Genomic DNA, 22,604 nt, shown 5'->3' with positions numbered 1-22,604 from the left:
CTTCGGGCCTCGTTGCGTCGGGATGAGCTGCGCTCTTTCTCCATGGAGACCAAGCGCCCTGAGATTCCCGGCAGCGTCTTGGACGACCTGTGCAGGTAACGCTTCCGCCCAGAAAAAAAACAACAACAGCGGGACTGGCCTCTGCGGTCCTTCTCCTCCCCCCGCCCCCCAAAAAAATGCCTGCCGCCCCTTCCTCCTCGGTGTGGTCCGAGGGACCTCCACAGTTGCCTCGGTTTCGGTTGAAATCATTTTAAATAAAAGTGCTTTTGGACGGAGGGGTATTTGGGTATTGACCGTACCCTGTGACGAGATCCATCCATTACGCTGAGCCGTAATTCGTGAACTATTAAACAAATTGCAGTCGGGTTGGATTTCCACACCAGTTGATAAGCCATAAACCATGGTTTACTTGCAACAATGATTGGGTTCCTGCAACCCGTTAAGCCAGAGATTGTGGCTTTGTGCGGTCTGAACCTCCCATAAGATCCACGGATCTATTCTATAAAATGAGTTTTTGGTCTTTTAATTCCTCCCCCTCTTTTAAACATTTTTACAGTCCCGTTGAGTTGTTCACATTTCCGATCATTTCCAATAATTCTGAAATAGTTTTAAAAAAAAGTGTCAATTTCCTCCCTCCCTCACACATAACTTATTTAAAAAGTTAGCTTCTTTTAAAAATGGGGAACATTCTAAACCTGCTTTAATTAACAAATAGATCAAAAGCATTAACATTTATTGTGGAAGAAGATAATTAGAGGTGGAGTACCCATTAACCTTATGTATTAAATAAAGGATAAAACGATAAAAGGCCTGAGGCTAGATCAGATATTTTGGCTCAATTCTGACTTAACTGATTATAAAAATATTGATTAGATTTAAGTAGTGGCCAGGATATGTTTGTAGCTCTTTGTAATTATATGAATCCAAAGCTTTTAGTTAGTAATTAGGTTTCTGCGTATTTACAGTTATATATAGTGTGGTGTTAACAGCTACCAGACTTTAGATAACTTAAGTTATTTAATTAAACTGAGCCACATTTCAAAAGACTAACTTGCAATAAAACTTGCAGAAAGGGCAAGGAGAATCTTATTCTGTTTTGCTTTAGTTGGGCAGGACGTTTCTTTAAAAGTTAGGGATGGAAAATGTAAAATAACTTTTCACAAAATTAAACATTATTAAAGAAGTTAGTATCACTAGCTGGTAGCCATTATTTTAGAAGAGGAATTGCCTTAAGGTAGAGAAAAGTTGAGATGCCTCTTGGGCTGGTCTTACTCGGATGCAAGTACATATTCTACAAATAAATTAAGTGTCCATTAAATAATTACTTGTAAAAATATAATTTTAGAAAAGATGTTTGATTAATGAAGCTGTAATCGAAAAAGGTGACAGCCTTTAGAACTGTTTCAAGATTTAAAAAAAATGCTGGGAGGCCCTAGTACAGTGGTTCTCAACCTTCCTAATGCCGCAACCCTTTAATACAGTTCCTCATGTTGTGGTGACCCCCAACCAGGGGTGGGTTCTAAATTTTTTTACTACCGGTTCTGTGGGCGTGGCTTATTTTGTGGGCATGACTTGGAGGTCATGTGACTGGGTGGGCGTGGCTAGCTGGTCAAGTGACCAGGTGGCCATGGCTATGTGTATAGGAAGTACTCAGAGGGCTGAAAAAAGTCATTTCTGACAGGTCCTCGCCCTTTTGACTGGTCCTCACACTTATGACCATCCTCACATTTATGCCCGTGCAGCATTCTTAATAACCATGTCACTCATTTCACAACTGCTTCTTTTCACCATGGTGATAAGATAGGGCAAAAAACGTAAAATGTGAGGACAGTCGTAAGTTCGAGGACTGGTCAAAAGTGCGAGGACCAGTCAAAAATAACTTTTTCAGCCCTCTGAGTAGTCCATATGCATAAAAGGATACAGCAATAGAGAGGAATGAAGGAAGGGAAGGGAAATTAGAGTAGGAGTGAGGGTAAGAGAGGGAGGAAGAGAGGAGGAGAAGGAGAAAGGAAGAGGAAGTACGGAGGAGAAGAAGAGGGGGAGGAAGAGAAAGTAAGAAGGAAAGAAAAGAGAGAGGTGGTAGGTTTGAGGAGAAAGATTGCTGTACAATAAAAAAGATGAAAGGGAAGAAAGCCAACCCCAAACAAATATAAAGATATTAAGATAAAGAATGAATTGTTAAACTTTAAAGAATAAAAGAGAACAAATATGAATAAATAACAATAATTAGAAACACACATACAAACATACAATGTATTTTCTTTGAACAGAGTATTTGGCCAGTTCACAAATTTAAACAGTGTTTAGTCATTTCAATTAAATTTACAATTTCCATATTTCCTTTTTGCCATATTTATTCCTCATCTATTTTTGTAAAAAACCAATATTACCCTTCATCCTCATCTCTAATCTTAATCAAATTCAATTTTTCCCTTCTATTCTATATTATACCCCTAAATAACTAAATCAATTAGTTATATAACTACCTTTTTTGTATATTAATCAATATGAACATGAATATTCCAATTATTTCCATGCAATCCAATTTCTTACAAATCAATTAATTATATTTACCAATAATAATAAACCAAATAATTTCCCCCATATATTCCTCCAAACCACAACTTAACTATTTCTGCTTTCAGCACAATATACAATTAATAGTATCTCAATTATTACAATTCCCTAGTTAAATAGAGCTTTTTTTCTTTTGTGTTTTAAAATCTTGAACTCTCCTCTTTTTCCCTAAATTTCCCATTGTTTGCACCTACCTTTTTTGGTGAGGAAAAAGAAAAGAAATCTGCCTGCCTAATTTTCCAATGTTGCAGCAACAGCAAAGCCAACAGCCTGCTTTACTTTCAGTTTTGTTTTTCAGCATAGCTAGGGGAAAAAAAATCTGCTCAGCACTCTTTGCAAGCTTGCTTTGCAAGCAAGCAGCAGAGCCCTCCGCAAAACAGCTGAGGGCAAATCAGCTGAGAGTCGGGAGGCTGACTCTAATTAGCCTATGCTGAAGCTCCACGGGCCAAAAAAATTACAAAAAAACACCGAACCATTTGTTAAATTGGCAATTGGCAATAAATAGTGGTGCGGAGGGGCGGGGCAAGCCAGCAATTTAACAAACGACTCGGCCGAATCCCTTAGAACCGGCAGAATCCCACCACTGGGTATAGGGCGGCCCTTTGAAGCCCTGCGGCAAGAATTTAAACAGTTTTTTTTCCTCTAGCCATCAGCTGGGACTCAGGAGGCAGCAATAGATTGGGAGTGGGCGGGGTAAGCGAACGGCTGGCGATCCAACAGAGCAGAGAGTGAGGGTGAGTGAAGGCGTGGGTGGGCGAGAGATGGCTTTGGCGACCCCTGTAAAATGGCCGTTCGACCCCCAAAGGGGTCGCGACCCCCAGGTTGAGAACCGCTGCCCTAGTAGATTTAGTGACATATAAATGGAATACATAAATGCCCTCATTGACATAATTGCTATTGAATGCCTAGTTAACTGTTGGTTATAATGAAAATGGCTCCTGACTGGTAATAACTTAAAAAAACTAGTTTATAGTTTATAAGCAGTATTGTGCAGACTGCATATTTCAAAGATTTGATTTGTTATTAGATTCCTGAATTTTTCTCAGTTGATGAAAAATGTAAAATATTAATTTGATAGTTCTAATAGTTTAACAATTACATTCATATTGGTCATTCTGTAGTTACAGTAATAATTTCATAAATATTATACAACATTGTATAATATTATACAACATTGTATAATATTGTATACAACGGTGTTAAGCTCAAAGATAGCCTGTTGTTACAGTAAATTATTCAAAATGTTGTTACAACTTATCCTTATAGAAGAGATATATTATTTGTCCTATGGAAAACACTTGTATGGGCCACATCCCAGTCAGTACGGTAGGTGGGACAAGACAGAAAAATTCTGAAGCAGTATAACTTTAAATTAATCTTTAATTTTTTAAATTAAAATTACATATTAAAATAAGGAGCCAGTGTGGTACAGAAGTTAAGGTGCTGGCCTAGAAATCAGAAGACTGGTTTCTTAGGCCACCACTTAGGCGTGACTGGTGCTTTGAAAGGCTTTAAAAGGCCCTGAAGACCTGCGTTTGCTAATGGCCTGGGCACCCAGGGTGATATGGAGTGAAAAGTTAACTGGTTTGATTGTTGTTGCCAGGGATTTATTGGGTTTTATAGTTGTTGATTTATTTTTGTAAGCCACCTGGAGTCACAGTGAATAAGTTAGATGGCATATAAAATGAATGAATGAATGAATGAATGAATGAATGAATGAATGAATGCCAGCTAGGTGACTTTGAACCAGTCATACTCTCTTGGCTCAACCCATCTCACAGGGTTGTTTTTGTGGGACAAATAGGAGGTAGTAGTATTAAGTATGTTTACTGATTTGAGTTGACTATATACAGGTGTGTGGAAGTGAGATGAGGAAATATAATAATAACAGTTATTTTATTTTCCTCCTATGTCACCCTGAGACCCTGGATTGAAGGATCTCAAAGGGTATACCAAAGAACTGCATGGTTGTGGAGCTGCAGGTTGTGCACTGTTGTCCTAAAGAAATTTAATCTTCAGACTACTCTTGGTTTTGGTGGTGTATTGATTCTTATATAGCCTCAGCCATTGCCATTTGTCCAGAATTAGTATAGTCTCCAAATGCCTCAAACTTGCCTGTCCTAATTTTTAAATCTTTTTGAAGCTTGGCCTTGTTTTATAGAAGTATTGAATTTATTTATGTTGTATTTTAAACACAGAAATAACAATATACTTATTTCTTACATTTATTTTTTACTTTTGACAGTCGATTTATTTTGCACATCCCAAGTGAAGAACGAGACAATGCAATTCGAGTCTGTTTTCAGATTGAGCTTGCCCATTGGTTTTACCTGGATTTCTACATGCAGAACACACCAGGATTACCTCAGTGTGGGATAAGAGATTTTGCTAAAGCTGATATCCTTTCTTAGTGATTTTGTTTAACATACAAATGGTATTAAAACATGGGTTGGAAAAAGGTTGCATTGGAAAATATATGCAAACCACCCAGAGTAGCTGGGAATCATGCAGCTTATAAATTTAACAATAACAACAACAACAATAAATTATACTTGCACCACTGAAATAGAAGCAGGGGATTACATTAATACAAAGAAATGGTCAAGGAAGAAAAACATGCATTGGCTGATTATGTAAAAGGTAGCCAAGAACAAATTAAAAATTGGAACTTAATGTACAGGAAACAAAACATCAAAATAATTTCATAAGAACATGAGCTGAATGCTGGCAAAGTAAAGTATTACATGGCCAATTTCTACAAAAGATCAAGGGGAAAGTGGATAAAGATAAAAACAGATGTCTTACAAATGGAACATTTAAAAAAGAAACTGAAGGCTTGATTTTTGGCTGCTCAAAAGCAAGCTATTTGAGTTAATGCAATCAAGACCAGAATTGAAAAATCACCAAATGATTCAAAGTGCAGATTGTGCAAAGTAGAAAAACAGTAGATCAGATATTCCACTTCTGCAAAAAGGTTGCACAAATTGACTATAAACAGAACAACACAAAATGATAAACAGTCATCAAAATGATTCACTGGAACATCTGTAAAAATTATGTGCCAGTTATGAAAAATTGCTGAGAGTATATAGTTGAAAAACTGGTAGAAAATGAGCAGATTAAAATATTGTGGGATTTCCAAATGCAAATTGATTAATTCTTGATGTATATTACACTAGATTTAGCTATGGTTGAAATAAAACTGAATAATTGCTGTGGAAATACCAGGGGATAGTAGAATAGAAGACAAAGTTGGGAAGATCACAAAGTATCAAGTTCTCAAAATTGAAGTTGAAAGATTATGTCATAAACTGGCAATAATTGGCACACTGGATACCATAACAATAAATCTTGGACAATACTTAGAAAATCTGCCATTGACAGATTTTCCATCTGTGAATTTCAAAAGGCTGCTTGGATTTGCACATATATTAGTTTAATACATTAAACATCCTGGGTTCTTGGGAAGAACGCTATGAAGGCCAACACCAGCTAAAGAACTGTCAGCTGTGATTTCACTTTGTTGTGTATATATGGTAATAATAATAGCAGCAGCTCCCTTCAGGTATAGGGCAGGCAGTAAACAAAGTGTGACCTCCAGGCTGAAAGTAATTGCTCACTCCTGCCATAAATTATGGATCAACATTTCAAAAGGCTGAGTTTATATATCAAAATAAACAACCACAATATATTGAACTTAGCTATTGTTAAAGAAGATAGATTGCCTCTCCACTGAACTGAATCTGGAAATTTATTTTGTGGGAGCATCGTGTATGTTGAAGCTCTGGATTAAATGTAACTAATCATGGTCAGTTTCTCTGATATATCTGAATTAGAGAATGCTAATTAGATAGTAATGTGTTTTTGGCTTCTTTGCATTTTAAAATTACGTAAGTCATGTTTCTAACTTCCCTGACCACAGGATTGGACTTCATATTGTTGCACACCAGTTTTCAGACAGATTTATTTTTGAAATTGTATAATAATTTATTTGCAGTACTAATTTGGAAATATAAAATAGAATTAAAGGTGCTTGCAGATATGTAACTTCTAGATAGTATAAATTGAAACAAGTAAACCAGTTTCAAAACGATCAACATTCTAAAGTCTTGGCATGAAATTTAATCCTTTTGAAAGGAAAGGAGATAAGTATGTATCCCAAGGCTACTGAAAACCTGTTACCCTGCTAAGTGTTAAATTGATGCTTTATATAGCACACTGTTATCTTGCTGGAAGAAAGAAAAGAAATTGTTCCTAAATTTCTTAGAATGAAGTCTTATAACTTGAAAGTTCAGAAACTGCATATTAATTTGGAGTCAATTAACCTACGTTAATACGTATGTTTTAGGGCAGAATTCCTCAACTTTTTGGCTTTGTGGACTAGCGGGGGGGGGGAGGAAGAGGATATGGTTCTGTATGTGCAGTGGGCAAGCATGTGCGTCTGCAACTCCATTTGATCCCCCCTCCTCCCTCCACAGGTCTGTAAAACTGCAAAGGTTGGGGAACTTGAGTGAGGATGTGCATGCCTGTTTGCCCACCACTTCTGCAGCCCTATTCGAAAAGGCTGAAGGCCTGGTAGTGGGCCATGAGCCAGCGGTTGGGGACCCCTGTTTTAGGATATACAATTCCATCAAACTATTTTCTCTGACCTGATCACAGCTGATTTCACCTGATTAAGTAACCATGCATTTAGCTACTTGAAAGTCTAGGACAAGAGTACCCAACCCCCGAACCGCAGCCCACTACCAGGCCTTGAGTCTTTTGAAACGGGGCTGAGGAAGTGGCGCATGTGCGTGCATGTGTACATCCCCATTCGCGTGAGTAGTGGGTGAGTGCACGTGTGTGCGCTCCATTTGCTCAAGGGGTGTGTGCGTGTGCCTGCTGCTTGTGCAGATTGAGCTGCGTGCGTGCGCATGCACTTGCCCACGGTGCCTGCAAACCATCCCCTCCTCCCACCGATCCGCAAAACCGCAAAATTTGGAGAACTCTGGTCTAGGAATTCATTCCAGATTAAAATGCTTAATGTGGGAGTGTTTTATTCAGGAAGGCATTTCCCCAGTTAGGTGGCTGATTGAGTGTTCTGCTTTTGGTTTGAACTTACTGTTTTTCAGTTTTATAATTTATTACCTATTTTATACATTTATTCAAATACCCGCTATTAAATATATTTGCATTTTATGAAAATAATCATAGCAGGATATCCTATTTACCCTGGGTTTGAAAACCCAGTGTTTTTGTGTAAATATAATAACTAACTAGAAATATATCAAAGAACTATTTCAAGAGGAAGGGCTGTAACCATAGGTTTATTAAGTTCTGCAACATATTTGTTAAAAAGGAATAAGATTTTTTAAATAGAGAGATTATACTTTTTTATCATTTTCATTTCTTCTCTCCTGGGTCAGCAAAGGCAGCAGAACCATTTTGTTTTTAAAACTGAAATCGATCTAATCAGCTTCATCTAAAATCATTATTAAAGTATCTTTTGGTAACTATTGGCAACTAAGGTAGATTTCATTTAACAGTTGACCTGTGTAGTGGCCATTCAAAATAGCGACAGCACTGAACAAGTAAAATTATGGCCAGTCCTCACATTTATGACCATCACACGGTCCCCAAGGTTACATGATTGACTTTCAGGCACTTCGCGATTGGAGAAGCCAGCAATAAAATTGCAACTCACAGTCATGAGATCCTTTGTTTCATGACCTGCAGCCACTTGCTTAATGACAGAATGGGAATGACATTGAAAGTCTGTCAGAGTCACATGGTGTTTCACTTAGTATCCCACTCCAAAATTGTTTACTGCCAGCCGTTTCATATTATAAATTTGATCATATTATGTAAGCTGGCTTTTTTTTACAATTTAGTCTCGGTGGCTTTAAAAATTACTAAGGAATGTCTTAAGATTTTTAATGTTCTTATGGTTATTTAGAGCAGAATTTCCCAACATTTTAACTCTCGTGGAACACATTTCAAAATGAGAGAAACTGCAGTTGAAATTATTGTAAAATGGCTGCTATGAGATAGGCTGTTAAGAAAAAATGTGTCCCCACATGGTAGGGGAATCCAGTCATTACGCCCTCTGTTAAAGAAATGTTGAGTTTGTTGAGAACAAATCACGTAGAGTTCTTTTTTTTAAAGAAAAGAAAGAGAACAGAAATTACTTTTGCAGTAAACTCAGTAAACTAAATAAAAGGGCTGATAAATGCAAGGGGCTTCTGAGGATACAGCTGGAGGTAAATGGGCCATGGGCAATAATAAGGAAATAAGAGTTAAAGGAATTTGCAACTTGTACTAGGGCAACTGACTCCACAGTCAGACGGATTTCCCAAATTGTTTTTAATTATCATAGACATTAAATCCTATCCAGTAAATGACTCAGCAAAAGAACTACTTTTTTTTACTAAAGGCAGCATGCTTCCAGCATAACAGGAAGAAAAAAAGCAGTAGAAATGTGGTTTGAAGTTTTGAGATGTGTTTTGGTCAATGAATTTCCTTGACTCCCTGTACTTTTCAGCCATTGCCCTTTTTTACTTCCTCAAGGCGAAGATGTGCAGAAGGTTTTAGACGAATGGAAAGAGTACAAAATGGGAGTGCCAACTTATGGTGCAATCATTCTTGATGAGACCCTTGAAAATGTAAGGCGTTTTCCTTTTAGCTTTGTTGAATAGAATTGACAGTGATTTAACTATTGACTCTTAAAGGCAGTCTGTAAATGCAGATCTTCCACATATCTTTCCCTACTGTAATAGAAGAAGTGTGTATGTTATTGGTTTTGTTTTGATTTTTTTTTACTTTAATTCAGACTTTAGTATCTAACTCTTGTGTATTTTAAGCTGTGTCTCTATTTACCATGAGTTAATTTTTTCCTCGTACAATCTTTTAATTATGATTGAATATTTATGTTTTGCAGGTGCTACTTGTTCAGGGTTATTTAGCAAAATCTGGCTGGGGTTTTCCAAAAGGAAAAGTGAATAAAGAGGAAGCTCCTCATGACTGTGCTGCCAGAGAGGTGATTCTGTTTATTATGTTGTTTGACATATTCCTGTCAGAGGATGGGAAAGGGATAAGAATCTATCCAGACAAATATGCATTGTTATTCTCCAAATTAAAGCTTTATAAATAATAACAGCATACATATGGAAATGTAGACAGTAGTTCGTTAGCTTAACAAACCATACAGTTTCTTGCAGTTCCTCATCTACTTAACCTATCTGTTCCCTTATTCATATACTTAGTAATTCCTTTATTATGTTGACTCTTTTTGACAGCTCAAACAGTGTTTTTACTTTTACCTCTTAGCCTTTTATACAGCATATAGGAGGTATAAGGAGGGAAAAATAACACTTGAGCTTCTTGGAAAGCAGCACCATAGTCGTCATTATTTGCACTGATTCTTGGCCTGTCCTTTCCAATTCTTCTTCAATCCTTTTTGCCAGCCAATCAGCTTTACGGATCTCACTGATTCTGCAGGCTTCTGTTGGGCCCCTGTATAGTCCCCCTTCCTCCAAGGATCCAGCACTGTGCCTTTCCTCCAGCAACTTCAGTTCTTGCTTCATGATACACACAGTCACACCCACCCACACCCACACCCACACCAACCAACAATCTCCTTTCTTAGCAGCCCTGTCCTTTATAAATCTTCACTGGAAGGCAAGCATGTCTGCTTATGCATGTCTTCATTAGTCTGAGGATATTCTTGCTGTCTGTGTGGTTCTTGTTATGTAGTTGACCAACTAGCAAAACTTCAGCCTTGAGGCTAAGTTACAATTCAGTTTCAGTCTTGGCAATTCATCCTGCTAATATTCAAACATTTTTAATTAAAAAGATTTTAGAATACATATATTAAATATCAAGTTGATGTTGTCTCCTTAGAGAATAGAATAGAATAGAATAATAGAATAGAATAGAATAGAATAGAATAGAATAGAATAGAATAGAATAGAATAGAATAGAATAGAATAACAGAGTTGGAAGGGACCTTGGAGGTCTTCTAGTCCAACCCCCTGCTTAGGCAGGAAACCCTACACCGCTTCAGGCAACTGGTTATCTAATCTCTTCTTTAAAACTTCCAGTGTTGGAGCATTTACAACTTCTGGAAAGCAGCACCTTAGTCTACATAAATAAACTACATAAATACTGTATATTTCTCAGGAATAGAACATGCATATTGTATATTGTACATGCAAGATACTTATATACTTTTCTACATTGAATAGATCCTGGTGCCTTTATTTGAGCTGTGATTCATTTATGTGTGTTCCAGGTTTCATTATTGCAAGTGATGATAAAGGGATAAAATAATTTCCAAACTTACCGAGTCTTTTAGGGTATATGTTTTTTACAGTTATCCCCTCCTAGTTGATTAAAATTTCCTGAGAGATACTATGTGATTAAGTCCATGTAGAGTTAAGTAATAAGAGTGAGTGAAAATCAGTATCTAATCAGAGATAGTATATCTCTTCTCCAGAACATGACAGTTGGACAGTTTGGTAGTTCTGCACATATCTTTTTTGCTTTCTTAAAGCTGTAGTAAAGAGTTACTACAGTCAGATGACATCATAATCAAGCCAGATTTTTATAGCAAAAGTCAATCAGATTTCTTATTTTTTCAACCTATAAAACAATCAGTTGCTTTATTCCTAAAATGTGTGCATAAATTTTATTCTCATCTTATTCTTTTTCAGGTATTTGAAGAAACCGGTTTTGATATAAAAGATTTTATTAATAAAGATGACTATATTGAATTAAGAATCAATGATCAGCTAGCACGATTGTATATCATCCCGGGCATTCCAAAGGACACAAAATTTAATCCTAAAACAAGAAGAGAGATTCGGGTAAATCTACCTTTCAACTATAATTGAATGCTCAGATACTAAGAAATTAATAATATTGTAAGATTATTGAGGAATATCATGCATTTTGATATAAACCTTCACAATATTCCTTTATCTGCCAAAACTAAGCTATAGAAATCTGGATGACCATTAGATGCCAGCAAAGAGTTGTGGTAGTCAGTGTTTTTACAGTCCGGGTCTGATAGTTTTCCCTTATGTAAAATTATTCTTTCCTTAGGCAGAGCAATGCAAGGTGAACTGTTTCCAGAGCCCTGCTGCCCCCAAGTAGCTAGAACAGGAGATAGGAAAGATTAGCCATGTTTTTAATCTTTGTTGTTGCTATTTTCTTTTCTTTTTGACACATTGTTATCTTTGGGAGAGAACTGAAATCTGCTAACTTTAAACTAGAATAATGAAATGTGCTGATTTGGGAGTGTGCTAGTAGCCCAAAGAATCATATCTTTGATCTATTCTTCATATAATTGAACTGCTTCTATCATCAACAAAGGATACCACTACCGGTATTTTATATCCATGGAGCTTCCTAAAGTATATTAAGAGGGTCCTCGATGAATATGCTGGCAGTGATTTCCACTTATGAAGTGGTACTTCCATCTCATCCAGTTCCAAGATTCACTGAATTAAATCTTTAATTGCTTACCTGGTGCAATATTTATTTATTAAACAAATTTGTATTTGTTTAATCCATCTCACCAAAAGCGATTCTGGGTGGCATACAGCAATTGAATAATACAACAGATATTTATTTTTTAACATGGAAATTTATATTTTTAAATTATAAAAATGAATATGCAAACCTTGGGCAGAGAAAGGATAAGCATGGCCACCTCAACAATGGAGCCATCAAATCATTTCTCTGGTTCCCTAGGAGCCCCAGGCCTGATAACGTTATCAGGCCTTGAGGGTCTTCCAAAGTGTCAAAATGGATGGAGCTAATCTAATTTTGAGGGAAAGCATGTTCCAGAAGAGGGGGGCGCCAAGCAGAGAAGGCACTTCTCCTGGGACCCACCCAATGTAAGTCCCTAGCTGATTGCACCTGCAGCATGCCTTCTCTGCCAGATTTAATGAAGTGAGCTGATATAGCCCAATCCCGTGCATGAAGGACTTTAAAGGTTAAAACCAGCACCTTGAATTGGACCTGGAAGTAAATTGACAGCCAGTGGCGCTTGCAGAGCAGAAATGTAAAATATGCTGTTCTAAGGGATGCATATGCTCACGCTATTGCATTTTGCACCAGCTGAAGCCTCTGGATATTCTTCTAGGGCAGATCCATGTAGAATGCATTTCAGCAGTCCAATCTGGAGGTGACTATTCATTTATGTTCATAAAGCCAGACTTATTAGAGATAAAGAAAATTGTTGTAGTGGCACCTATCTACTTTGCAAACAGTAGGTAAGAGAACATCAGGAAGAGATGAGAATGCTTGGATTCTAAATGTTTATGAAATCATTTTGTAGTAGCCTTTTGTTTACATTACAGGTAGTCCTTGTTCAGTGACCACTCAAAGTTACAATGGTGCTGAATGAGGAGACTTACAACTAGTCCTGAAAGTTGCAGCTGTCACAGTGTCCCCGTGGTCATGTGATTGCGATTCAGGTGCTTGGCAACTGTTGCACAATTCTGACGGTCAGTGTCCCTTGGTCACATGATTGCCATTTGCAGTCTTTAACTGCTGGCTTCTGATAATCAAAGTCAGTGGGAAAGCTGTCAGGAAGTCACAGTTGAAATCACATTATGTGTTTAACAATCATACATGATTTGCTTAACAGCTGCAACTGGAACTGATGAAACTTCCGTCGTAAGTTAGTGTGGCCATGTGATTTTTCACTTTATAACTGCATTACTTAGTAATGGAGTTGCCAGTCCCAATTACCAGTTGTTAACTGTGGACTATCTGTATTTACAATACTTGCACATTCAGTATAAAGAATTCAAAATACGTTTTTGGTGATAGAAAAGCTTCCTAAAGATATGCTTTATTTTTTGATTAGAAGGTTAATGGGAGTTACTATTTCTATCTATCATATCTGTAAAATGTTAAGTAATCTCTTTTCTGTGTTTCAGAACATTGAATGGTTTTCAATTGATAAATTGCCTTGCCATAGAAATGACATGACACCGAAGTCAAAATTAGGTTTGGCACCTAACAAGTTTTTTATGACCATTCCCTTCATCAGGTGCGTTCAAAATGAGAGGAGAAAATAAATCTGTTATGTTCCATTTCTGTATTGAAGATTTTAAGGGTGGGGTTTTGAAACCTTGCTTCAAAAACCTGAATATTGCTATTCTAATGTTAACCCTTTACAGACCCTTAAGAGACTGGCTTTCTCGACGGTATGGAGACTCTTCAGATAGTGACAATGGGTTCTCATCTGCTAGTAGCAGCACACCACCTAAATCCAGTATAGAAAAACAGAGGTAACTGATTGTAAAACTTGCTAATTGCTTTCAAATAGAAAGCAAGTATTTTTTTTCAGTAAATGAAATGAATAATAATAGTTTAAGTCAGAGGTCCTCAAACTTGGCAGCTTTAAGACTTGTGGACGTCAACTCCCAGAATTCTCGGAGAATTCTGGGAGTTGAAGTCCACAAGTCTTAAAGCTACCAAGTTTGAAAACCTCTGGTTTAAGACATGATTTACCTGATGTCATTTATCAGCTTTCCCAATCCTGATGCCTTTTGGATACATTGCATTTTCAGATTGCTATAATTGATCATGCTTACCAAATACCGATGATGATAATAATAATCAAGATTCCCTCGCCTAGCATAGCTATTTACCATGCCGATGAGAAATTATGGAGTTTCTCTAACAACATTATAAAGTATTATATTTCCTGTTCCATTCTTAAATGTAGGGATAGAAAAATTGTGATGCAGTTTTTCATTATTAATAAAAAGCATAGATGGGAGCAAGATGTTTTCATTTTTTCACAGCTGTAATATTTAATATTCAGTAGGTGAATGAGAAGGTTCATTTATAGAAGTTGCAGGGAAAAAATATCCTCTGTCTGTCTGTATCTCTCTACACCTATCTACCATCTATTAACTTCATTCCAAGCATCAACTGTACATTGTTACTCAGTAAATGCAGCTTTCATTTAAATTCTATAGAAATTTATAAAAAAATACTTGTAGTATGAATATGCTGTCCTATCTTTGGACAAATACTTCTCCATCTGTGAATTGACTATATTGTATGTATTATGGAACTATAGGGATACTTATGTTCTGCCCAGCTACAGACACCAAAGAACGCAGCACTGATATACCAGAGATGCTATTCAGCAGGTTCTGACAGGTTCTGGAGAATCGGTAGAGGAAATTTTGAATAATTACCACCTCTGGCTGGCCCCAGAGTGGGGAGAGAATGGAGATTTTGCAATATCCTTCCCCCAGGTGTGGGGAGGGAACAGGGATTTTGCTGTATCCTTCCCCTGGAGTGGGGTGGGAATGGAGATTTTGCAATATCCTTCCCCTGCCACGCCCACCAAGCCACGCCCACAGAACCAGTAGTAAAAAAAATTGAATTTCCCCACTGTGATATACCATATGGATGGAACTCCACAAATTTATTTAATTGTATTATTTATCAGCATCTTTTAATACTGAAGCCAATGTCAATGAAAGATTAACTAAGTATTTATAATGTCAAGATATATTCTTTTAGCTAATGTGCTGAATTTATGGAAGTATGTATGTATTACTATATTACATCATGTAAAATAATAATGACCTGGTAGAATAGGTAAAAATGAAACAGCTTTTGGATGAATTCATGATTGGCTGATTGATCATATTGGAGAACAATAAAAATGATATTCAGTTGGAAAGTACATCATCAAGTAGAATGCCTCAGAACAATGTCTTGGGTCCTTTCTGTTCAGCATTGTTCTTAATTACCTGGTTGGAGTCATTGAGAGAAAGATTATCAAGCTACAGCTCATACAAAGCTAGGAGCAGCTACTGCTTTAGAAAAGAAAGAGAAGATTCAAAAATACATAATGTGTTGTATAGTGAGCCCAAAAGAACGGTGAAATTTAACAAGGAAAAAGGCATCTAGAAAGGCATCAGTATAGGCTGGGGGACACTTGACTTGCAGTAGTATATGTGAAAAGGATTTGGGTGTTTTAGTAGATTATGAGTTGAGTATGAGCCAGCAATGTGATGTAGCTGCCAAGAAAGCAAATATCATTTTGAAACATATCAAGAAGCACAGAGTCCATATTATGGAAAGTAATTTTCTCATTCCTAGTCTATTTTGGTCAGACCTCACTTGGAATACATACTGTGTCTGGATATTGGCTGTTTTTCAATTTTTCAGTGCCTTATGAACAAAGCAATAATGCCGTAAAAAGAAATTTAACACGCTGTTAAATAACTATTTGATAGAAGAGTCTTATTAACGCAGTTGTATTGCATGATTATAATTGTCATCTGAACTTTTGTAAAAAGATTTTTTTTTTATGAATCAGATCCAAACTCCATTATAGTCAGCAGGTGTTTGCAGATACACCCGTGGGAGACCAATCAACAAGGCAGAGGCAATTACAGCAACAAAAGCCATATAACAATCATTTGGATATGCCTGAAGCTTTAAAACTAAAGGTGAGTTTCTATTAAAAATTGTTATTAGGTCAGGTTTGATGAAAATTGAGTTCTATGTTTTAAACATATTTTTGTAACTTCTTGAACTTCTCAGATCCTTACGTTTTAAATGGAGCAAGATATTTTCACAATAAACTAAACATAATCATTGGTGTCCCCTTTATTGGATGTCGGTTTTTGGTGGGATATTTTGGGGTTTACTGGGTTTGTCATCTTGCTTTTTTGTCTCAGTTTGATTCTGTTATTTCCCGATGTCTGTTACATTGTTTTGATGTGTTGTTAGCTGCTCAGGCTCATTTAGAGTTGGGCAGCATCAAATCAATTAATGAAAGTAAATAAATATACTTTGCTAAATTAGATGTATTTTGTTATAAACATAAATATATTCTAAAACTAAATATTTTCAGTTGAATGTAGTCCTTCGTTCATTTGTTGCTGTTGTTGCATTACTTGCTTAGAATGCACGAGGCAATGGCAAAAAGCAGTATCAAGATATTCCCAATCAAAAAAAGAGAACAAATGGAGTTCAGAATCAGCCAGCCAAACAGAACCAAACTTTGGTAAGATGCACAAAGGTAAATGCAAATGGGAAAGCACTTTGAATTGGAATTCGGAAATTTTTTTGCATTAAGCACTGTGTGCTGGTGACATTATCTACTGGGTGCCCCAGCAGTGGCTCTGGAAATGTTTTTCAGTGCTTTGATTGCTGAGATGGCTTGTGACATAACATAAACCTGTGTATTCAGCGCTCTCTGTTGGCAAACAAAGTTTTTGCGCTCAAGAGGTAGCTTTTTGGTATTGCTACTCTTGAGAACTACGCCACCTTTTATCTGGGCTCGATAGGAAAAAGGGGGAATGTACTCTGTTAATATTATCTGAGAATGTTAGATGTATTGAGAATATCTTGAGAATATTGAGAATATTCTGCGATAGTTTTGTTGGAGTCTTGTTAGGCTGCTGCTTAATATAGTGGAAACATTGATTATTAGTGAATAATATATTTTTAGGTTAACTAGGAAGAATCCCGCAGCATGAAATGCTATTGGATATATATATATTTTTTTTGGGTGGTATATTTGGTTAAATGTTCTTGGGCTATGGTAGGTCTGCCATAACCTTTCTGTCATCTGAAAAAGAACTCCTCCTCCTCCTCCTCCCCTTCAAATAGGAAAAGCTAATGAAAATTGAAAAAGTTCATGTTTTGGTTGAGTCAAAGGGAAGATTAAAGAGGAAGTGAAGGGTAAAAAGGAAGGGATTCTCTCTACAGTAACTACAAGAGAGACAAGTACAATGCAATATTTGTGGGACTTCAAATTAAAATCTTTAGGGCTATGATTGTGGAAGAAGTAAAAGAGCAAAGACACTTGACAATGTAATTCAGACTGTACTTTGAAGAATACCTGTTAGAAACTGTTTTCCAGGCAAGTAAGTAAATCTGATTTTCCACTTCTCTGAATTTTGTGATATATTTATTAGCTCCAAAAGTATATAGATCGGCATATGAAAATGTGTTTGCTTGAATTGAGTGTTTAAAATGTACCATTAGAAGGGCAATTTATTTAAAAATAAATATTCATTTTCTTATAAAGAAAAAACACAAATGGAATGATTTAGGAGTTTATAGAAAATTGGCTTAGTGAAAAACAAAACAAAACACCCCCCTCCCATAATTACTAATCGAGAGAGGGACTGGCCCAAAGTCACACAGCTGACTTTCATAGCTAAGGTAGGACGTAAACTCACTGTTTTCTGCTTTCTAGCCTGGTGCCTTAACCATTAGACCAAACTGGCTCTGGTTTTTTAGTTTTGTCTGCTTAAAAGCACTTTGTTAGAAGGTGCATCAGATACAGAATTTGGAGATACAGATAATAAAGTGCATAATCCAGTTAAATTTAAGCAAATGCTTCAAGATCCTCTGTTTATGAATGAAAATGTTTATATTTTTTGGTTGAGTCACAAATTTCAGTTTTCCGAAAAATGTTTAATGTGATTATCTTCTTGACTAGAAATGTGAAAAGAAGCACCCAAAGAAGCTTCAAGATAATTTTGAAACAGGTATGTGTGATTATTTTACTTTAGGCAATACAGAATGTAAAAATAAAAGTATTTAGCATTTATATTTCAGTACATATTACTTATTTGTTAATCAGCAAACAACTTTGTACCTTAGTTTAAATGTCTGAGATTAGAGCTCTATAATTTACAGTGCCCAACCTAGCAAAATCTTTGCTTGAGTCAGGGTTTCCTATTACAACTGAACAGGGAAAACTAAATCCCTGCCCTCATCAACATTATAGTCATATATTAATTTCCTAAAGGAGGATTAAATAACAGTTTAAATAATTTTGTTACGATAGCGCTAAAGCTGAGTACGGAAAGGATGTGAGAGGGCATGGTTTGTTTTTAGAGTAGATTACCCAACCCAGTTTTATTAGCTGGAAGTGGTTTCTGAATAGAGAACTGTATTTCAGTATTATAATTTCTTTTAAAAAAGAATTTATAGCTTTTCAAAGTATAAATTCCAAGGAAAGCTGTAAAGTTTAATATTACTTTAGTGATGCTTGTGTTCCTTTATTCTGCAAGCTACCGTTATGAGAAAATGGCTATAGTAAAAGTGTATTTTAGATGTTAATGATCACAGTCTTACTAAAGATGTCGCAAAGCTATAGTGGTGTCACTGCTTATTCTGAAGATTAATAAGTGTTAAGATGGAAGATAGGGATTTAAAGGAGGTACAGGACACAATCTTGGGACAAAGGCCATTGTCATTTAAAACTGCTTTGCCTAAGGTAGCTTTCTCCAATCTGCTGCCCCTACTGTATCCAGTTTTATTAACTCATAAAACCATATAACTATAATTGAATTATAGTTCCCACCCTGTCCAATTTTTAAATTAGCGAATGTCTAAGAAATATATACTGCATATTTGAAGTTTTCTTAAAGAGTTGTGTGAGATTATTTTGATTTCTTATTTGTTACTGACTGCTAAATTCTTTATTTTTTTAATGTAGAAACAGCATATGATTTGTGCTGTCTCAGTGAAGACCAGCAACTAGAACGTGGACAGTCGGTGTCATGCAATGGTCATTGCAAGTTCTCTTTCTCCTCACGTGCTTTTCTGAGCTTCAAGTTTGACCATGATGCGATCATGAAAAATTTTGATCTCTGAAGCTTGGTTATTTGCACAAGCTGGCTAGAGTCCTGACACAGAGCAATTGAGTGGGTTTTTAAAATCCAGCTTTTACATTTTCTCAGGTTTTAAAGCAATGCAGGGACCTAGTGGTGGACTGGAAGGTTTTGTTCTCATTGTAATATGGGAGTAGCACCAAATAGTGTTGCACTTTAAATGCAGTCTAGCTTTTACCTGCAAAAATGCTTTCCAGTATATCATTTAGTAGTTCCTAGCTATGCATTAGTGGGCATTTTAAACTCATTTGTTGTCTGTCTAGATTTTGGAGGAGTATTTTACCCTTGCCCTGTGTTAACCTTTTACACATTTAAATTGCTCTGATGTATGATAATGGTTTTATTTGTGATACTTTGCAGTACAGCTGCTGAAAACACATACAGATTTTCTGAAGAAAACAATATTCTGTACTGAGCAAGGAGCTAGGTATTTTATGATTCAGAATGTTGAAACCTTTTGTTCTGAGAGAATCGTTCTGCTTGGGATCTTATATCATTCAAATCAATTTATTTTCCACATCTTCATTGTTGCACTGTATTGGAACTTTTTTAAAATATAGGCATGATTTAAAATTGTATTACTAGCGTGATATTTTATCTTACTTTCTATTCAGTAGTTCCGTTGTTTCAGCTCCAGTGAGAAGATGATGGTGATATTGGAATGTGTCTAATATAACTTTTACTGTTCCCCATGTGTGAAATGTCTAAAACTGTCTCCAACCAGAATTGCAGGTATTTTGAAAAATAAAATATGAAAATGTATGTTTAGGGAGATAATTGTAGCAGATAGAATAAATTAGTTTTGGAAGTAGTACAAAGAAAAAAACATTGTATGAAACTACGTGGCTTATAGCTTCTGTGGGATCCAAACTAAGGAAAAAATACTCTAGCCCAGGGGTGTCAAACTCAGGCCCTGAGGGCCAGATACGGCCCGCAGGGTGCTTTGATCTGGCCCACTAGGCCGCTCTGGAAACAGTGAAGAATTGGCCCGCAGTGCCTCTGCCAGCAAAAACGGAGCTCGGGAGGGCTGCGGGCAGCCCTCCCAAGCTCCATTTTTGCTGGTAGAGGATTGCAGGAGGCTGTCGCAGCTGAAAACGGAGTTTGGGAGTGCTTGGGCCACCACAGGCGCCCCCGATACAAGTGACATCAAGCTGGCCACGCCCACCCCAGCCCCACAAGGTCAAACACAATCCTGATGTGGCCCTCAATGAAATTGAGTTTAAGACCCCTGCTCTAGCCAATCTCAAAGCCCTATTAGTTATACTGCCTATGGCAAAAGTTTCATGGATGGTCTGAGGAGGCTTTCTAGTCTAATGGAACTGTAGAGTTTAAAATCTCCTAAAAGTAGTACAAGAGGGAATTAACTATACCAGTTTCAGGTTGGCAGAACAGACAACCTGAATCAGGAAAAAGGAGCATCATTGAATCCATTTTATCCAAAACTGGTTCTTCCCTCCCCCCTCAGAACACCATATGTTGAGACTGTGCCATTTACTGGCTATAGAAACACCACCAGTTAACTCAGAAGGGTTTCCACAGTAATGGAATTGTTGGCAAAAGGGCACCTCCACCCTAGGCTAATCCCTTCCTTCAAACAACCACAAGGGCTTCTGTTTGTACTGCTCACTAGGTTTCTATCATTTTATTTCAGTTTTTTGGTCTGACTTAAAATTGAGTTTGATTTCAGAGTAATAGCTCAAAAACACTTTGTGCTACTTCACTGAAAATATGGAACGGAATAGCAACAAGCAATAAAACCTGAACTTATAGTCCTAGCCCAAAATGCACTGATGGAATGCGTGTACATATGGATTGTATAAAAACTGCTATTGAATTTTGTTTCCTCAGTGCTCAAGCCTTACTGTGACAGTTTGGATTCACAGTATTCACTGAGGTTTCTGAAATTTAACTAGAATAGGCTTGAAAGCCCATTTGCATGCAAAATTCCTGCAATATACAGCTTCCCTTGTTAAAGGATCATACACTGAAATTGATATATAACTATCGTATCGTAAGCCTCTTCTTCATAACAGCAAAATAGGTGCAGATTAATTCCCAAGTAAGTTCAGTTTTCTTTATTGATCATTTTGCAAATAATTGAATTACAGACTAACCTAGTGGCTATATGCCTGCTTACTGCATCCAGCATTTATTCATAACATGAAGTTAATTGGATATCTGTTAAAAGTAATATAGTTGACAAACTGGTGACAAAGATGCCATATTCTTTTGTTTAATCTTCATCTGTGAAAATAATTTTTTGGTCAGTATTTAATGCAGGTTGACTCTTGTAGTAATAAAAGTGCCTAATTTGCTAACTTCTCAATCACTGAAAATTGGATTTTCAGGCTGCTAGTGCCAATATTCTTCTGATGTGTACCTTGAGTTCCAGGAATGTTACTGTTTTATGCTGCTTCCTTTGTGTGGTGCCATTAATAAGGAACTTTGGCACAGTTACGTATATTTTGAATATGAGGTGCTTAAGTGAAATTCTAGCAATGTGAGATTAATTTTCCTAGGTAAAGTAACTTTTCTAGGGTACACATTTCTTTCCTTTTGAATATAGAAAATGTTTTCTGTTTTGCAGATAATAATTTCTTAAGAGAATCCAGTGTCTGACTACTACTTTATTGAGGGCTTCCCAGGGACTCTAAGACTAATTTTGGTTTATTAACCTAGCCTTAATACAGGTGGCAAATTAACATACATGTGCAATAATTATCACTTTTACCAGATATTGTACATGGCTGTATTCTTTAATTTGACCTTATCATGTCTTAAAGTATGGACAATAATATAATAGTTCCTGGGTGCCCTGCACTGTGAACGTTTCAGATTGTTTACCTCTTCAGTTAGTAATTATGTTTTTATTTTTTGCAAAGAGCTTAAATATTATACTCACATATTCTAAAATGCAGGCATATGGTTTTCTTAGGTTTCTATATATCAGTGAAGAAAAGACAATTCATTGGCTGTAACTGATTTTTGGTTCTCTAATGGGGCATTTTAAAGGATGAAAAATAAATGATCTGTGAATGAGTCTGAACTCATCTCCATAAAAAAAAAATACTGTTTGACTGTTGGATTCTGCACTGCTGTTTAGCAGAGGGCATGGCAATTAGTAATTTGTCACTTAATTGAATTATTAAGTATGTCCACTTGAATCTTGTTTTTATAGCAGACTTAACTTGATCTTAAATCAAGTTAAGTCTGCTATAAAAACATAGACTGTAAAATCATCTTTGGGGAATATTTCTATGTGTATTCTTAGTAAAGGTTTTGTTTTGTTCTTAACCTTTGTCTATTCTGTTAGGGATATATTTTGTGTGGCATGAAGTTTCGTATCTTTCTTTAGATGCTTCTGAAATG

The 22,604-nt window shown here is 36.5% G+C and overlaps 1 protein-coding gene across 4 annotated transcripts; it reads left to right on the top strand.

Annotated features, from left to right (window-relative positions):
• On the top strand, positions 1 to 21,007 carry DCP2 (decapping mRNA 2). Of its 4 annotated transcripts, XM_070938735.1 has the most exons (12): positions 1 to 95; positions 4,823 to 4,974; positions 9,091 to 9,218; positions 9,494 to 9,592; positions 11,268 to 11,420; positions 13,506 to 13,618; positions 13,749 to 13,859; positions 15,917 to 16,049; positions 16,508 to 16,624; positions 18,056 to 18,104; positions 19,061 to 19,132; positions 19,853 to 21,007. In XM_070938735.1, exons 1-12 carry the CDS (start codon positions 43 to 45, stop codon positions 19,873 to 19,875), a joined length of 1,203 nt encoding a protein of 400 aa, XP_070794836.1. In that variant the 5' UTR covers positions 1 to 42; the 3' UTR covers positions 19,876 to 21,007. The 4 variants fall into 4 exon arrangements, with proteins under 4 accessions (XP_070794836.1, XP_070794835.1, XP_070794834.1 ...); XM_070938734.1 differs by lacking the exon at positions 19,853 to 21,007 and having other exon boundaries at positions 15,935 to 16,049; positions 19,061 to 19,813; XM_070938733.1 differs by lacking the exon at positions 19,853 to 21,007 and having other exon boundaries at positions 16,508 to 16,609; positions 19,061 to 19,813.
• The last annotated feature ends 1,597 nt before the right edge of the window (positions 21,008 to 22,604 follow it).

Source organism: Pituophis catenifer, unplaced genomic scaffold, assembly GCF_029215685.1.
Source record: "Pituophis catenifer annectens isolate HBS135680 unplaced genomic scaffold, rPitCat1.0.hap2 SCAF_2, whole genome shotgun sequence".
In the NCBI taxonomy this organism is placed as follows: domain Eukaryota; kingdom Metazoa; phylum Chordata; class Lepidosauria; order Squamata; family Colubridae; genus Pituophis; species Pituophis catenifer.
The sequence above is the reverse complement of the archived record's forward strand: the minus strand, read 5'-3'. Positions and strand labels throughout refer to the sequence as shown.

What these genes read in the sequence shown, in the direction of transcription:
- DCP2 (XM_070938732.1), top strand. Translation starts at nt 43, where the DNA reads ATGGAGACCAAGCGCCCTGAGATTCCCGGCAGCGTCTTGGACGACCTG. An exon ending in ATGACTGTGCTGCCAGAGAG is followed by an intron (nt 9,593 to 11,267) that starts GTGATTCTGTTT and finishes ATTCTTTTTCAG; the next exon opens with GTATTTGAAGAAACCGGTTT. An exon ending in TCAAGATAATTTTGAAACAG is followed by an intron (nt 18,105 to 19,060) that starts GTATGTGTGATT and finishes TTTTTAATGTAG; the next exon opens with AAACAGCATATGATTTGTGC.